Source organism: Sphaerodactylus townsendi, linkage group LG05 (assembly GCF_021028975.2).
Source record: "Sphaerodactylus townsendi isolate TG3544 linkage group LG05, MPM_Stown_v2.3, whole genome shotgun sequence".
Lineage (NCBI taxonomy): Eukaryota > Metazoa > Chordata > Lepidosauria > Squamata > Sphaerodactylidae > Sphaerodactylus > Sphaerodactylus townsendi.
In genome coordinates, this window is record NC_059429.1 from 78,516,216 (window position 1) to 78,534,162 (window position 17,947).

Consider the following 17,947-nt stretch of genomic DNA (forward strand, 5'->3'; position numbering starts at 1 on the left):
TGTTTTACTCTGAGGATACTAAGCAGTGAAGCTTGAGAGTGTGGGATTTTTGATATAGAGATAAAGAGAGGGATTGGCTTTCTGAGGGATAGCTGGAATTCCTGCTCTTTGAACCAATGTGTGGGCAAGATATATTTAGTGGTAAGGATTGTCTGGCAGTTAGTGTTTTAAGGAACTGTTTTTAAAATACTTACCTGAAGGTAAAAGGAAGGTCTTTTAAAACAAATAGCAAGACCAACTGAATATAGGGTTGCGAAAATGGGGGTTTGTATATCTATTTAAAATAAATTGAATGTAACATCTTGAAGACAGTAAGCTAGTGACCTCAGCCAAACTTGTGGCACTTATGGAGACGCTACTTGTATATAAGAGCCACTCAATATCAGCTTCTGGGTTATTAATGTTTGTTCTTTTGCCAAAATCATTTTTCTTTGTTCATTTAAATAAAATCTTCTTGTTCCATCATTTTACTTTAAAAAGCCTCTGGTGCCTGCTTTTTATTTTCTGATATAATGAAAAGGTGTTCCCTCTGAGCGATTTCTCTGTCTGACAGAGAGGTGCCCCCAGCTCAGCAGCTGAAGGGCATTTTTACAGTTTATTACAAATATAAAGGTGGGAGAACACAAAGTTAACAGAAATAAAGAAATAAAACTGAGAAAAATATTAATTTTTCAGTGGTTTGCTTTATTCATTGAGTCCCATCAGATCAAGTAAAATCCTATGACAACATGGACAAACCATCTTGAGAGTAAAATAATAAATGCCTCAACCTACTTGCCCTTTCAATCTCTGCCTTAACCTCTTGCTGTTCCAGCTATGCAGAGATGGTCAACAAGTGAATGCAATATAACACTTTTGTTCTCTTTGCTTGGATTTGCAGCTAGGAGTTCAGACAGAAACAGTTTCCACAGATAATTAACATAATTTAAAACATACAGCTGGTGAAGAAACAGCAGTCACCACTTGCAGTACTTTCCACAATCAAAGTGCAGGGAAAATGTCAACAGATCCTCAAAGCCACCATGGGAAGTTCCTTCCTTTGCTAGAGAGGAGAGGCTGAGATGGAAAAGATAACTTGCCCACTGCCATATAAAGGATGAGACAAAGCAGCAATTCATATCCAGGTGCCCCCTCAGCCTCAGTAACGTAACACATGAAACGGTTTTAAGAACTGTTCACATCCATGCTCTGCATCTTCCCTTCCAGGGCGCAGTCCCCTCCAGCCGATTTCTTTTTGCCTCCTTCATGCTGTTTCTTCTGCTTCTTGGAAAGTTCCTGGTCGATAGGAGCAGGTTTCACAAATTTTATCATTTCTTTCAGACCTAAAAGCAGAATGAAGATGACATTAGATACAGCCACACACCTGTGCATAACACCTGCAAAATGAATATTCACCAGGATCCTTTTTTCAAACCAGAAGCCTATTGTTTCCATTCACACAAGCTACACAATCTTTATATGCAAAGCATTTAAAATATAGCTCGCCCCATGTCTTTGAATCTCATATTCTGTAAAATAGGCAAGTGCTAACCTGGATGGCCCAGGCTAGCCTAATCTCATCAGATCTCACAAGCTAAGCATGGTCAGCCCTGGTTAGTACTTAAATGGGAAGATCACCAAGGAATACGAAGTTTACTATGCAGAAGAAGGCAATGCCAAAACACCTCTGTTAAGTCTCTTGCCTTGAAAACCTACTGGGTTGCCATAAGTTGACTGTGTCTTGACAGCAATGTATACACACACACACACAAGGTAGCCAGAGGGACAATATCAAATCTTAGCCTCTTCCACCAAACGAAGGAAAGGCCAAAGCTATTACTGGACCAGCCTTTCATATGCTGCTCCTAACTTGCTGCTTACAGGTACAGCATTCAAAAGAGCATGGCAGAATTTGGAACTTAAGAGTTCTGCTGTGGGTTAACCAGTAGCAAGTGAAATAGTAGTTAAAGGATGGCCTTGATTTACTACCAAAAGAAAATATAATGCAAATCAACTTTATCGATCCCCTGCGCTATGGGAAAAAATTACAGCTATGACAGGGTTTGAAAAGGGTAGCCACAATCCCAGAGGGTAACAGATTCAGACAGCAGCAGAGGTTGTTTGAGGGAAGAAAAAGCAGAATTATGATCTGTTATTCAAAAATGATCCTTTTTACCTGGTGGCATAAAGCTCCTTAGTCTCTCAGGCACAACAATTCCCTCCTCTGTCTGATAATTTTCCAAGATGGCACAAATAGTGCGTGTTGTAGCACACATTGTGGCATTTAGCATATGTACAAATTCCACCTAAGAAGGAAAAATCCATTATATTCTCAGTATTTAGCAACAAGCTACAAGTAAATGCATCGTAAACAGCACTACAAAATAACCACTTCACCATCTTGCTCACTGTAAATATATACTTGCAAATAAATAAATGTCAAAGCTGGAGGTTGGAGGCTTTGGAATTGCTTCTCTTAATTTTTCTCCCCTTTCTCTGAGTAAGCCATGCTGCCTACTTGGGTTTCTAATGTGTAAACATATGTTACTTTACAGCAAGTGAGAAAAATTGTAAGTAAACTAGTTTCTTTCCTGCTGTGAAGCAACATATGTTCATGTGCTAGACACTGGAGGAAAGAGCAGTCAGGGCCCACTGGAACACAGAAAGAGGTCTGAAGTGTGAGACATATAGCAAAATGCTGATGGATCAGACCAATTTTCATCAAGCTCAATGCCCCGGCATCCTTCAGGTTCACAAGCACAACATGCAAACAGTCATCCCATTTCTCTCCAGAAATCTGAATTACATTCTAAATGTAGCATTCTAAATGTGGGCAAACCCTTAGTGTATATAATGGACTGCACCATTGGCAGTTCAAAAATTCCCTATCAGGAAAGAACATGTGCTTGCATTGCAAACCATATAGAAACGGTTGGTCAGATAATTTTATATTGTCCTTTTTACAGAACAATTGGAGGATATTGGGGAATACTGAAGGAACAGCATGGCTTGGTCAACACCATAAACTTCTCCTGGGGCTCACCCCAGAAACAAGTGTTGTTACACAGCAGTAACTCTAGCATAACTGGAATGGTTCCATAGAACTCATGACAATAGTGAAAATACAATCACTCCTCCCAGTATCCTGTCATGCCTCAAAGCCAAGGCATAACTTAAAATGCCAACCAACTTAAAGTCAACCACAGTTCTCCCAAGCACTATAAACAAATGTAAAGACTTAACACAACCTACTTTGTCCATCATCTTCTTGGTTTGCCCATAACGGATGCGAAGTCGACGTGCCTGGTAATCGGTGCAATTTGAGCAGGAAACTAGCTCACGGAAAGCTCCTGATCCTGGGAACCATGCTTCTAGATCCAGTTTTTTACTGGCAGCATGATTCAAAGAGCCTGTAATATCAGGGAGAATTTAGTCACTGCTTTGGTTCAGTAATAATGGGAATTGAGAGATACGTCCTTTTGCACCCTATTAATTTCAGAGATGCAGAACTAAATCCAAGAGAATGAAGGGCCACATTCAGAAGTCAGCCTGAAACCATGATATATGCAGTTTCTTGGCTGGGTTTGCAGGCTTCCTTCTTCCTCCTTTCATATGCAGAGCAGAATTCCCTGGTTTGATGAAGACACATTGCAGGCACTTCAGGTTTTTAGTTTCCTGCACAAACTAAGATTTTATTTTCTTAACACATTTATATGCCTTCCTCTCCCCGCTCCCAATATGGTTGAAGGTATCTTACCAAAAATCTGATCTGAAGGTGCCAAACAATCCAGCCTTAAATGGACAAAACTGTATGCCTTTCCCTCAAACACAATCCTACACATCAATATACTATCAACAGTCCACCTAACAGCAGTCTCACATTTTTTTTTAAAAAAAAGAAAAACAATCAGTATAGGAACCTTACACATCTCTTCAGGATGGGCATTCCAGAATGCTGGAGCTACCATCAAAACAGAAAATGCTTGAACTATGAGTGATCAAATAACTCAGAAGGAGGTTTCTAACAGGAAAGGGTCTTGTGAAGATTTGCGGTAGGGAATAGGCTCACACCATAAGAGATAAACCTTCAGGTAAAGTGATCCTAGATTGTGTGTGGATTTAACAGTCAAGATTGAGAACACTAAACTGGACGCAGAATTATATTGGTAACCGGACAACTACTTTAAGATGGAACAATATGCTCCCATCTAGATGCTCTATTCAACAGGGCAGCGGATCCTTTTTGTGATAACTGAAGATTCCAGAAGTATTTAAGAGCCACCCCACATTTAGTTTATCACAATAGTTAAAGTCTGAAACAACAGCAGCTTGGACCTGCACAGCCAGACCTGCAGAGTTCAGTTAGGGAGACAGCTTCCACACCAAATGGAAATGGTAAAAACATATCAAAAATTCTGTTTAATCCCAGTTTAGAATTATTGTTTGTGAGGAGCAAGGAAATTCTTATTTGCCCAGATACCTGCATTTGGACATCATGGCAAATCAGGAATTTTTGAGTTGTACTCTGCATGCAGAGGAAGGAAAAGAAGGAAGGTGTAAGGGAGATCATAAGCAGGGGAAACAGCTGTGTCCATTCCCATTCAGACAAATGAAAATTTGTTGTGACATACAGCCACACAGATACATGTTCACCTTCCTACAATGGAGTGAAACAGTCTCAGAACTAAACACTGGTATATCTCTGCAAGCCTCATGCAAATAGAGTTATAAATTAGTAGAGATTATGGCAATTTATAGAGAGATCATTGAAGCTTATAGTCTAGTAAGTTTACTCAGGACTGCATCATTAAATTCAGAAAGACATTTCTCAGAAAATATACATAGGATCAGACCTTCAATGACTTGAGAAGGCATATGTACCTGAGACAATATTCACAATGTGGTAAGGGATGCCCAAAGACTGATAGAACTCTTCAGCAACTGCAATCATTTCATCAAACATTTCCCAAGATTTGTTATCATGAGGTGAGGCGTAGACAAACTGTTCTATCTGGAAAAGACCAAGAAGAGTCAGACAAGCATACAAGGGCAAGAAACACAAAGAGGAACATGGTATTGTATTATTCCCAGATATAACAAATGTACAAAATACTGAAATGACAAGTTCAATTTCACAAGTCACTTTACTTTGTCTATTTAGTACTGATTATCAGCAGCAATGAGTAGCAACCTTCTAGAAATCTCAAAATATATCAGCTATGCTGTTCCATATCTTGAGAAAATATGTTCCAAAATCAAAGCCATTTCAGACAATTCTGCTTCAGGCAACGCCCCCCCCCCCTGGGGGGGGGGGGGAATACTAAGCACAGTGGAAAGCTGACTTGACTCCTCTTCTCTCTCATAGCAAGGTTAACTGTTTCAATGGAAAATCTGTTACTTACCTTTTCAAACTGGTGCACTCGGAAGATGCCTCTAGTATCACGGCCATGTGAGCCAACTTCCTGGCGGAAGCAAGTGGACAATCCCGCATATTTGATAGGTAGATCTTCTGGCTTCAGCCATTCATCCCTGTGCAAAGCAGCAATTGGCTGCTCGGAAGTAGCAATCAGGTATTTCTCATCAATGGTGTTATCATCACTTTTCTCACTACATTTGCCAATTACCTTGACCAAAAAAAAAGTAGTGAGTGCATCAGACTTGAACAGCGACACATGATTCTGTACATCAACTTACTGATCCATTTCAATGGAACAGTAGTTTTCATGAAACAGAAAAACAGCTCATGCTAAAATCCATGAGCTCTGTTTGCAGAAGGGCTATTTCCCAACTTCTTCAGTGAAAGAACAGGATGTAGTACAGAGGTCTACAGCCCAAGGAGAGAGTCAGGTCAAACTGAGAACTCACTAACACATCTCATGCATTTGGATTGCACAAGTGCACCTTAGGATCCAACCCGCACACCAGTTTATTTAAAATAACTATAAAATAACTAGGCCAGCTGTCCCTTTTAATTTTTAGTCATTCTTGGAGACATCTGGCCAAAGCCCACTGTCAGGATTGGTGGCCATGAGAAAAGAAAGCAATGGGCCCATTCATCCCAAGCCAGAATACTCGTAGTATTTGTGGACCCTATTTGGGTGAAAAAGCAGCATACAAATGTTTTAAACAAATACTTGAATAAGACTGCATCCTTTCTGTCATAACTACTACCTCCTTCAGTAAAAGGGCTCTTAACCTCCACAGCACCAGCCGTATCTGCTCCCTGTTCAAAGGCCTGTTCAATCCTCTGACAATGTGTAAATGACCAGCAATACCTGAAGTTAAGCCTCTGAAGATTCCATGTGACTCCATCGATAATCTAACTGCACATCGAGATATGCAATAAAACATTCCTGGAAGCTGCCTTGATGCACTACTGGAAGTGTCATCTTTTATGTGCACCTTACCTTGTAAAGCTCTTCATCAAACTGACTTAGCTGAGCCACTTCCTGCATCACCTCTTTTCTCATGAAGAAGGGAGTATAAACAGGGGTGTATCCTTTACTAAGCAATGTCTGCAGGGCATACTGAATGAGAGCCTGCTCCAGAAAAACAAGGGGACCCTAAAGAACAAAAATAAAGAGAAGGGGATGTGGACAGGTTAACATTTTATTTCATAAAGACCCCAGGAACTACCTAAGTACACAGGCACAGCTCTACTATATTACAACTATGATCCCAAGTCACAAAAATTTACTGAAATGTCATTAATACCTTTTCATTTTATCCATGTCCAATAATGGATAAACATTAAGAAGCTTTGTCCTCACCTTAAGAAAGTATCCTCTGCTGCCAGCTACAATGGCTCCCTTTTCTCCCTCATAGCCATCCACCATAACAACCAGGTCCACATGGGAGTACTTCTTCCTCTCTGAACAGTCTCCCCATATCCTCTCCACTTTGTTATCTGCATCCTACCGATGTTGTGAAAAGAAGAAAAAGGCTTAGTCTAGAGATTTTCTGAACACTAAATCACTTCAGTTCCAAACACGTATCTCCTTAAAGTTTTTATTTGTTCACACACACAATCCTGGTTGAATATGCATAGCAAGAACCTAGCAAGGACCAGATCTGAAGGTCTTTTGACCTCTTGTATTGCATGTTTCTGTGAAGAATTAGTCCTTTTTTTTACAGAAACACTCAACAGCTCCCAAGTGCTTTGCCAAAATTGCTATTTCTCAACTAGACAGACCATATTATCTCCATAGCAACCCTTGCAGACAGAGTCTGTGCTATGTTTTTCAATGCTAAATTTAGCCAATTAGGGTTGCCCAGCATTATTGCTTAAGAAGAAGAAGAGTTTGGATTTATATCCCCCCTTTCTCTCCTGCAGGAGACTCAAAGGGGCTTACAATCTCCTTTCCCTTCCCCCCTCACAACAAACACCCTGTGAGGTGGGTGGGGCTGAGAGAGCTCCGAGAAGCTGTGACTAGCCCAAGGTCACCCAGCTGGCGTGTGTAGGAGTGTACAGGCTAACCTGAATTCCCCAGATAAGCCTCCACAGCTCAGGCGGCAGAGCTGGGAATCAAACCCGGTTCCTCCAGATTAGATACACGAGCTCTTAACCTCCTACGCCACTGCTGCTCCTTAAAATATGACTTTTTTGATAAATTAATTCGATTTCCAGTCAGGCATAATATCTATTTTCCATGTGTTTCTTAAAAAGATTTTGCACTTCTTCAGGTGTTTCATATTTGTGCCTTCCTCCTTTGGGTGGAATAATGTTTTATAATGCAAACAGTATTTACATTACGAATACCCTAACAAGAAAGCCAAACTACACTTCACAATTCTTACAGTGTTAAGCCCTGCTTTCCTGGGCCCAAATCATGTTCAGAAGATGTAAAAAACATCTTTAAAAAAGAGAACGCGGAGCCCAAATAAATACCACCGGAGACACAGCTTCCTCCAATCTGGATTTTGTGTGGGAAAACAGCTGGGAAGGACTTCTGCCTCTCCCTCCCTGCAAAAGAAACACTATGAGGGGAGTTTCTTTGCCAGTGTTGTTCCACGTGCACAGATACTCCATGTGGAGTATCTGTGCAAAAACAGGGAAATAACTTCCCTCATTGAGTAATTTTCCAGCAGAAAAACAGCTGGAGAAAGGGAGGAGGAAGAGCCAGATGGCTCTTTTTTTTAAGACGCCATACTCCACAGCTGCTGTATGGCTGTGGGAAATAGGACCCAACTCTTTAAAAACTGCAACAAGTAGTTTGGCTCATATATTCAGCCTGCAACCCTTCTAGCATAATATATCAACAAAGCTACACAAGACTTGCAAGAAGGACATACACCGCTGTGCATTTACCAAAAGGCTTCAAAATTTCCACCTACCTCATCATTGCTGATAGGCACAGAGGGGTGAAGGAGATTTCCGATTTCTCTGAGGTTTTCAAACCGTTCTGCTTCTAGCTTTAAGCGCTCTTCATCACACTTCAGTATTGCTTCATCAATAAGAAGACGGATTTTCTTGATTTGGTTTACTTGAAGACCCTGAAACATAAAGGAACTGGGACATCACAACACATATGGAAGGTAAGAAGGGAAAATAACCACTTGCAAAAAGAGAAGCTTCCTTTTAACAACATACTATTACAACTGACTTTAGCATCACTTATCATCTGAAGGTGTTAATCCATTATGTTTTAATCCATTATCCATTAACATCAGTGTTAATCCATTATGTGTTCAGAAGAAGAAAAGGCACAGCTTGCCTAACACAAGGACATGCAAAATCTCTGGCTTTCAGCCAATCCGGGGGGGGGGGGGATGGGTTGTGGGAGCATCACGGATTTACACTGGCAGCAGAGAGTGTGCCTGTGCAGCAGAGGACAAGCTGGGGGTGTTGCCAGGGTAGAGGCAACTTTATTTGGCTTCCATCAGGAATGCAGCCTTTCCCCAGTATCAGATTCAAGCCACCAGAAAGTGTGTTGTAATGGGGGTTTTTTTCAGGCGGATGTGGCTTTTTGAGGGGCCTTCCCACCTGAAACCTACTTGGAGACAGCATAACGGTGAGGAAGTGGCGCTGTCCTGGCCACCACACCCTCTGGATTAGGTTTTTAGACACAGAGCACCTCATCAAGGACACTAGCTTTAACTAACATTGGCATTAAGTAGTTAAATGACCCCTCAAAAAGAGCTGAGTGAAGGTAAACAAACTAAACACTTAAAATAGCCCTTGCAAGATCTTCTACACTTCTCTCCAGGTTTACTGCTCTGAACAGAAAACACACACTCATTAAACAGTTCAGCTCTTTAAAAGAATCCTTTCCCTTCAGAGTATGCCTGCTAAAAAGTACAAATATGCAAAGACCTATTATCAGTCTCTTTAAAAGGAAGTAACAGCATGGCAAACATGACATATAACAGAAATACAATATGCCTCACATTTGCTGGGATTTACTGCAAAACAGAATTCAGGCTTAAAATTTTTAGAGTGGCTTAACTAGCAGCCACAAGTCAGTAGAGTAAGTTAGGAATTCTGTGACCTCTGAAACTGCCAAGACCATATTCCCATAACCACATTCCCAGCAACCACCTGGCAGTGGTTTCTACACTCACTGGTATAACAGCTGGCCCCTGGAAAGCAGCTTGCACAGGGCAGAAGTTCTGCATTTAACTGCAGCTGCATAGACAAACTGCAAAAAGTCTGGAGTTAGTTTCTTGTCACTCACAGAGTAGCAGCTGCCTCTGGAACAATAGCAAGCCATATTGGGCCATAGCAGCACATATCAGTTTATTGATGAAATGAATACACCTCCCCTTCCCAAACTCTGCAACCAGAAAACCTGAAGTTTTACAATCAGAAAAGTCAGTACTAATTTGCATTGTTTATATTACACAAATATCTTGCATTGCGATAACTAAGGTGTAACTAAAGAAACTATAACTCAAGTCCAGATTCTATTTTATTCAGCTTCTTAATTTGTTCCTTAAAGCCAGCTAACATTGGGCCTTTCCCCATTTACCTTAAGCCCCGCGCTACTCTCCTCAAGTAGTGCAGGGTACCTCGGCACTCCCCACTATAGGGGCGGTGACAACGCAGCCGCCCCGACGCTGCCGCTCTCACGCCCCCTCGGTGTACGGCATCCCTGGCGCTCCTCAAAACGGCGCCTTTTGATGACCCCGCGCAGAGTGCGGGGTTGTGGGGACGCCCGGGCGCGCGCCAGAGATGACACACGCTGAGAGTGGCACGCAGCAAAGGTAAGTGAGGAAACGCCCATTAACAAGCCATGATCTGCTCAGGGTGAAAACAGGGCTGAAGTCCGCAGCTTACACTTTTTCTTGTTTTCCCCTTACCCGAGGCTCAGACCGCAAAGATTTCCCAATTCCAGAGAAACCAAGCAAACTGGACAACACATAAAACAAACTTCTTTCTAAAATAAAGAATTATGGAAGTATCCAATTAAACCATACTCACAATCATGAGAGTGATTATACATGCTATGACCACCACAAACAGGGCCAAGGCACATGTATCATCAGTTTGCCTAAGTGCAAAAATCACAGGCAGACACAGCTTGGCTATTCTTAAAGGTAAAGGTAACTGATGCATCTCAGGTCATGAGTAAAACTTTGACTGCAGTACGGCAGCTTAACATTCTGTGCCATGGGGCAAGTCTAGCTAACCTTACAAATCTATAAATATACCAGTTCTCTCTAATGCAGAGGTCTGCAACCTGAGGCTCCGGAGCCGCATGCGGCTCTTTCATCCTTGTACTGCGGCTCTGTGTGGCTTGGGTCCTCTCAGCCTGCTTTGGAGAGTCGCCCTAAGGGTTAATGGAAAAGAGTTCCTGTTCCTAGAGAGACACAGTACGAAACGGCTATCCCAAGCCACTCCTGGCTTCCCTGTCCCAGCTGCCTGGCTTTGGGTGACCTCATTTCCCCCTCCCCCGGGTCCTTTGGGGGGGCTGGACCACATGGGGACAGCAGCGCCACCTTGGGTTGCAGCCCCCCCAGTAGCCCCGCTGAGCTCCAGGGGCTTTTCTGGCGGATGGCAGCCTAGCTGAGTCCAGATGAGAAAGACAATGTCAGGTTTTAAATGAGTTATTACCTGCAGCCCTGTAAGGTTGCACTCGTTGGGGCTGTTTGATGGGGAGGCGGGGTGGATGGGAATTGTTTGATTCTGCATTGCCAAGGAGGGCAGGAGCGCATGGGGAAAGCCTTGCACGTGTATCTTGGAAGGTTTACTTCAGAGTAAGCCAGTGGAGGGTTAGCTTGCAGATCGTGGAAGGGAGGAAGGCTGGGATCATCCTCAGCCATGGTTGTTGCAAGTTGCCAACTCCCGGCAGACAAATCCCAGGACATTTGGGAGTAGATTCTCAGAAGCTGTGGCTTTTGGGACTAGGGCAGGGGCCATGCTCAGTGAGGAATATGGCTGTTGAGTCCACCCTCCATGGCAGACAAGGAGGTCTGTTATTATTTTTTAAGAGTTCAAAATGTGTTCTTTACATAAATAAAATATAATTTTCTCTGTAGCACTTCATGGATTTCATAAGCAACACACTATAATTGTTTATACAAAGCGTAAAGGTAAAAAGAAATATGGTGTTATCTTCATTTTAAATGTCAAAAAGTATTTGCAGCTCCAAGTATTTTCTTTTCCGTGGAAAATGGGTCCAAGTGGCTCTTTGGGTGTTAAAGGTTGCCTACCCTAGTTGCTCTAATGAGAAAAAGGTACAAAATAATAAAAAACTGAAACAAAGGACACACATATCACAGAAGCCTGCATTTTTTTTCAAGATTCTCAAGTTGTGCTACAGACCACCAAGTATTTAATAAACCCGAACCCTGAAGCACTGGGCAGGAGCTTGATACAGGTCTGTTTGACTAGGGAAAAATAATCAAACCACATAGGAAACAGACAAAAAGGCACACAAGAGTACTCAGGTGTCTCCCCGTTTCTGCAACCACTTCCTAAGAATGAACTATAGGCTGGTAGGTCTGACCCCTGTTCCACAGAAGAGAACTAGAACAGATTTTAAAGGGGTCACTCTGGGAGCATCTGAAGGACAATTTGGGGGTCTGGGGAAGCAGGCACACATTTGTGCCTAAGAAGTCCAGCCAGATCAACCTGTTTCCTTCTTTGATCGAGTAACAAGCTTACTAGACCGTGGGAATGCTGCTGATGTTGTTGTTTACTTGGATTTCAATAAGGCTTTTAGCAGGGTTCTCCATGATGTTCTGACAGGTAAGCTGGAGCACAGAGCACTGCAGGCTGCACTCTAGGATAATTAGGTGGATAGGGAACTGGTTGGTGAATTGCACCCAAAGAATAGTTGTCAATGGCATTTCATCTGATTGGAGGGAGGTATCCAGTAGGGTGCCACAGGGTTTAGTTCTGGCCTGTTAGTTTCCAATTTCTTATAAATGATCTGGATGATGATGAGGAAGTACTACTCATTAAATCTGCAGATGACACCAAACTGGAAGGTGTAGTGAACACCTCGGAAGATAATGAGCAAATTCAGTAAGATCTGAACACACTGGAAAAGTGGGCAGATATGAACAAGATTCAATTCAACAAGGACAAGTGCAGAGTTTTACATCTGGATAACAAATACAAGATGTACACATACTAGATGGGGATACACTTCTGGATCACTGGGTATGAACAAGATCTCACAGGCAGACTGTAGGCTGAATATGAGCAGTGTGATGCAGTGGCAAAAAAGGCTAATGCAGTCCTGAGGTGTATCAACACAGGCATAACATCCTAATCACAAGATGTCATAGTCCCACTGGAAACTGCATTGGTCAGGCCGCATCTGGAGTACCGCATGCAGTTCCAGAAGTGACACTTTAAAAAGGATGCAAACAGAATGGATTGGGTGCAGAGGAGAGTGTCAAGGATGATCAGGGGCCTGGGGACTAAGCCCTATGAGGAAAAGTTGAGGGACTTGGGAATGTTTAGTCCAGAAAAGAGGAGGTTGAGGGAGGACATGATTGCTCTCTTTAACTATCTGACAGGCTGACACTTAGAGGAGGGCAAGGATTTGGTGCTGTTGGCGTGAATTGGACTTGAAATAACTGGTTTATATTATGGGCAGAAAGGTACTGGCTGGACACCAGGAACATTTTTTTTACATTAAGAGTAGTTCAGCAGTGAAACTGGTTGCTTAGGGAGGTGATGAGCTCCTCCTCTTTGGCAGTCTTCAAGGATTGGATGAACAAACACTTGTTAAGAATATTCTAGGTTGATCCTGCATTGAGCACGGGGTTGGGATTATGATTCCAAGTCCTCAAACTATCCATAGTAGCCATCCTAACAAGATACTGCGAGTGGAATATTCATAGAGAACCAAAATTCACAAAGCTTAAGCAAGGTTAGCCTGCTTTCTGACTAGCTGACAATCCACAGTATAAAACATACACCATCTTGAAGTATCTCAATCCCTAAATATGAAATATGAATATACTTCCTCAAGATTTCAGTGAAATTTACTCCCACATAATGTATTTCTACTCAAGAAGAAATACATTATACAGAAGAAAGATGAACACAGAGCTTGAAACAACTAAATGACCTACATAGAAATTAATGAATTGGATCGTAAACTGCATACACAAATTCCACTGATTCTGGCCCTCTTGGAGCAAATTCCCTACCCCCCCCTCCCCATTTCTGAGGGCCCACTAGCCTCTAGGAGCAGGATTTTAAGGAGCACAGGAAGTTGCTGTAGGAAGGTGGTACAAAAATGTTCAGTCCTGTGAGAACACAAGATCCAACACAAGGACTAAAGCTCAAACAACTACATAAATTATCAAAGTGGCTAAAGGGGGGGAAATATGCAATTACCACCTTTCCCAGTACATCCCCTAAACATTTGATTGAAATGAGTGAGAAAAAATAAACATAAAAGCATATGTTTCAATTAATAATCCAAACAAGAAGTTTGTGAAAGATAACTTACTGCTAAACTGTCTGCTGTGAGCTCATCAAGATTTTGTGCATTTTCTGGTACATGGTCATCATTTCCCACTGGTTCTTTTTTCTGTGAACAAGCAAATACAAAAACAAACATTACAGTTTTCAGGACACATTTGTATCAAGGATGCTGATCAGTACTGATATATTTATGCAGTCAGAAACAACATTCTAATATTAATTTTAAAAAAATGCCTCAGCAGCACTACTGTCCCTCTCCAGAGTTTAATAAAAATGAAGTTACTCTTAGATTTTGATGGGATGCTAGTTAGGCTATACAGTCATATTCTCTTTTTAGAGATCAAATGATTTTACTTGCCATGTCCTACTGGGAAGTTTAGCTAAATAAACATGAACATTTCAGCATATATTCATAGCTGTAAGGAAACTACCATAGCAGAGATAACATTCCTACATTAGTTTTCTGTCCGTAAAATAAAGATGCTTGCCCTTGTCCAAACAGGTAACAAATCAGGCATCCTCCCCATGTTTTTTCAACGGTGAGTAACAAAAAATATTAAAATGTCAAATAGTGATAAAGAAGCAACATGAAGATGTTGGGTTCAGTTCTACTTCCTCTTCTTATGGGAGCCTGGCTCAACTCATCAAAATACAAAGAGATGCTTAATCCCAAATCCCAACATAATGGAATTAATCAAGCAATGACAGCCCTAAAATGGCAGTGGGCTCAATTCCACTTGACAACTTTTACATTTTTAAATAGTACACTGCGACGTTAAATTGAGTGGGATGGCTTGTTCATTCTCTCTCATTACACCTTTTTTCAAGCATATCCATTTCCCCTACCTTTAGAATTCATTCCCCCACCTTTAGAATTCATTAAAAGTATCTCCAATTCTGCACAGCCAATGATTTTTCATACCAGGATTCAAACTGTGCATCTTTCCCACAAAGTTAACAATAAAACAAAATGATGTGCCTGAAAAATGTTTTGATAAGATGACAATCAAAATCTAAATGTTAATAAATCACACCTTCATTTTCTCTCCTATAGTTTTGCTGCACAGGTTCTTCAGTTTGTTCAGATTGTCTGCACGAAATCTGCCTAGAAAGAAAATTTAACATCATTACAGATGTGCTGAACTATCTATTTACTTCTGTTGTAGATATAAAATTGGTTAAAATAATTTGCTTTAAAGTAGCTGTTTTAAAATAAAAAACAGGATATGGCATGCAATAGCTAACACCTCAAAAAGAAAAAAGATTTCCCTTAAAACTTCGATCAGTGCTATCACCTGCAAAAAAATCTGCCATTTTCTTTACAAAATTCTAGACATATGCCTTCTTTGTAATGTATTTTTCCATCAAAACTGGATATTACATCTATATACCAATTATTTGAAAAGCAACTTCCACAAAACCAGTGAAACATATCATTATATAAAAATTTTAAGCCTGTGATATTTATTTAGCATCCCTCAAATCAAAGAGCTTCAGCACATCTGGTAGTTGTTCTGCATGTGCACTGTCACCAGTGCAGAAAAACTGAATGGTTTCCTGGATGACTTCTTCCTCTGGGCCCCTGCAATTCCTGCCCCTACCTCCCTGCCAGGGATACCCCACCCCCACTTCAGAGGAGTCATTTTACTAACATGAGTGTCCCTCAGGGCAGTGCTGTTGTAATTGATCCCCTGCAATGACCTGGCCCCCAGGGCTCTGTCAAGGACTACCGCCCCCCCCCCCCCGCCGCCAGTTCTCCCACTCCACTCTCCAGTGACCCACCCCCTCTCTCCCTTCCCTTGGCTCCTTCCCCAACCCTCCAGACTGTAGGCCAGCCTGCTGATCAAGGTCCCTGACCCACCCCCTCCATGCCCATTTTCTCCACAGGTAGGGTAGGTAGGTGGATGGGAGGGGCTGGAAGGGAAGGGTAAGCAAAAAGGGTAAGTACACGGAGGAGAAACTGATGGAGATTTTTTTGCAATAGGGAGACACTGAGTGGGGAATGAGATTTTTTACCCCGATCCCCTCATTTGTATAAATCTAATTTATAAGGTGGTATTTAAGCCATTGTGTTTCCTTTACACATTATTCTATTTTTTGACCTTCTCATTCAAAATATTTTACCCTACCCCAATCCTGTAAATCTTAACATTTTAGGTCCCAGAGCAGAGGAAGTAGCTGTTTCCATAACCTGCTGAAATCAACAGGCTACGTTAGCTGTGACTGATGTCAGTATCCACTGATATCAATGGACCTAGGACTAGTTCAGAATCTATGAAAGCTCATCAATGTTCGAGGAGCCTGATAGCATTCCCATCAGCCCCTGCCAATTGGGTTGCATAGACCATGCTGGCAGGGGCTGATGGGAATTGTAGTCCATGAACATCTGGAGAGCTGCAGGTTGCAGACCCCTGACCTAGAAACAATCAACCTACTGTGATTACGGTTCCAGAATATTGCTTCTCAACTAATTTCCATTTTTGCCAATGCTGGAAATTTTTAAAAAAATTACAATTACAATCAATGGTTGAGAGCATGAGATCACTTTAAGCACTCTTCAGAAGAAAGGATAGCTACCTCAGTACCTGTTGAAAGAGACCCTCCACTGCATTCTTTTGCAGCCTGGTAGTATCAAGCACACTTCTCACACAACAACTTCCTCAAAATGTTATTTCATAGAACTATCCGCTATACAGAATTGCACTTGCTTGAAACCAACTGTAAGATAAATGTTGCCAGATTCAACTTGCCAAAACTAAAAAAAACCCCAAGAATAACTCTCCTAAGGCAGCACAGCCAATGAGACGCTGCTGCTTTGGATCCGCAGCATCCGCGATCATTACAGCAGGATTGCATCAGACAAGACAGAGCCGGCGCTTGTACAGCGACTTGCCAAATAGTGATCTACAAAGCGTCGAAGGGCAAAGAGGCGCTGAAATCCCGGCCTAAGTCTCTCTATGGCTTTTAACACGCGTCCCCCATAAACTCGACCCTCGTCGTCTGGTTTTTAGGACAAGACGGGGAAAAGCAAAAAGAGAGCTGTCTCGCGTGATGGCTACTCTGTTGCAAGAGGCCCTCGACGACCGCCACCGGACCTGATCAAGAGCCATCCAGCAGAGGCGAAATCCCCGTGGCCGCAAGAGCCCCGTCCAGACCACCCAAATGGCAAGACAGAGGCAGGCGAGGAAGGGCGCTCAGGGGGCCGAGGAACAGGGAAAGGGACGGGAAGAGACGGCTAGACATTCGCCGGACCCCCTTAGCCACTGCCCCCCGGCTCCTCCCTCTGCATATGGCACTCAGCAGCACATATGGCACATACATCTTCGCCAGGCCCCGTCGGCGGCCACCAGCGCGTCCACGAGGGCTGGGTCCTTGAAGCGCTTGAGCTGCGTCTCGCGGATGAGGACCGGGTCGCCCCCCTTGTCGGCGCGGAAAAGGTCCAGGTCGAGCACCATGGTCGCCGGGCTGCCGGACTAGCGCCGCTGAAAAGCACACCCCAACCTGCGCCCACGAGCGAAAGGAGACAGCCCTGCCAGCCGGTAGGACGCACGCAGACGCAGTGCGGGCACGGCGAAGAAACGGTACTGCGCATGCGCTTAGACGTGTCGGCTGATCGAGGGCTCGCCGCGCATGGCTATTTCGAGCCGTCAACAGCGCCCCTAATGGTGACCGTCATCATCGCTCCTAGCGCATGCTCCGTCCGCTGTCGCCAGTACTTTAGACCGCAGCACGACAATGTGGGTGTGAGGAGCAGTTCCCACTATGTGGTAGTCTCTCCCCGCAGTAATACAGGCGAGAGGAGGACAGTCCCCTGAGACTGGCTCCTTACGCACCAAGGACAAGGCAAAGCAACGTTTGTCTATACTTGGGATCCTTCCCAGCAAAAAACATCGTTGGATTGTTTTATAATCCCTCGGTTGAGATCGCCTGAAATGTATTATATGTGGGTGGCTGGCTCACTGTGATCGCCATGACGCTGGGGGTCTGACAATGGCAAGAAGAACTTTTGACGTTTAATGACTAGGAATGGTTCCCTTGGTGCACAGTTCAGTTACCAGGGCAGGGTGTGAGGCGGGCAGT

At 42.9% G+C, this 17,947-nt stretch overlaps 1 protein-coding gene across 1 annotated transcript; it reads right to left on the reverse strand.

Annotated features, from left to right (window-relative positions):
• Positions 1–663: 663 nt before the first annotated feature.
• Positions 664–17,434, reverse strand: SARS1 (seryl-tRNA synthetase 1). Its single transcript, XM_048497060.1, has 11 exons — positions 17,187–17,434; positions 14,902–14,972; positions 13,893–13,973; positions 8,314–8,472; positions 6,750–6,893; positions 6,387–6,542; positions 5,382–5,603; positions 4,861–4,990; positions 3,232–3,389; positions 2,156–2,285; positions 664–1,322 (listed from the first exon to the last, which is right to left on the reverse strand). Exons 1-11 carry the CDS (start codon positions 17,320–17,322, stop codon positions 1,165–1,167), a joined length of 1,545 nt encoding a protein of 514 aa, XP_048353017.1. The 5' UTR covers positions 17,323–17,434; the 3' UTR covers positions 664–1,164.
• Positions 17,435–17,947: the final 513 nt, after the last annotated feature.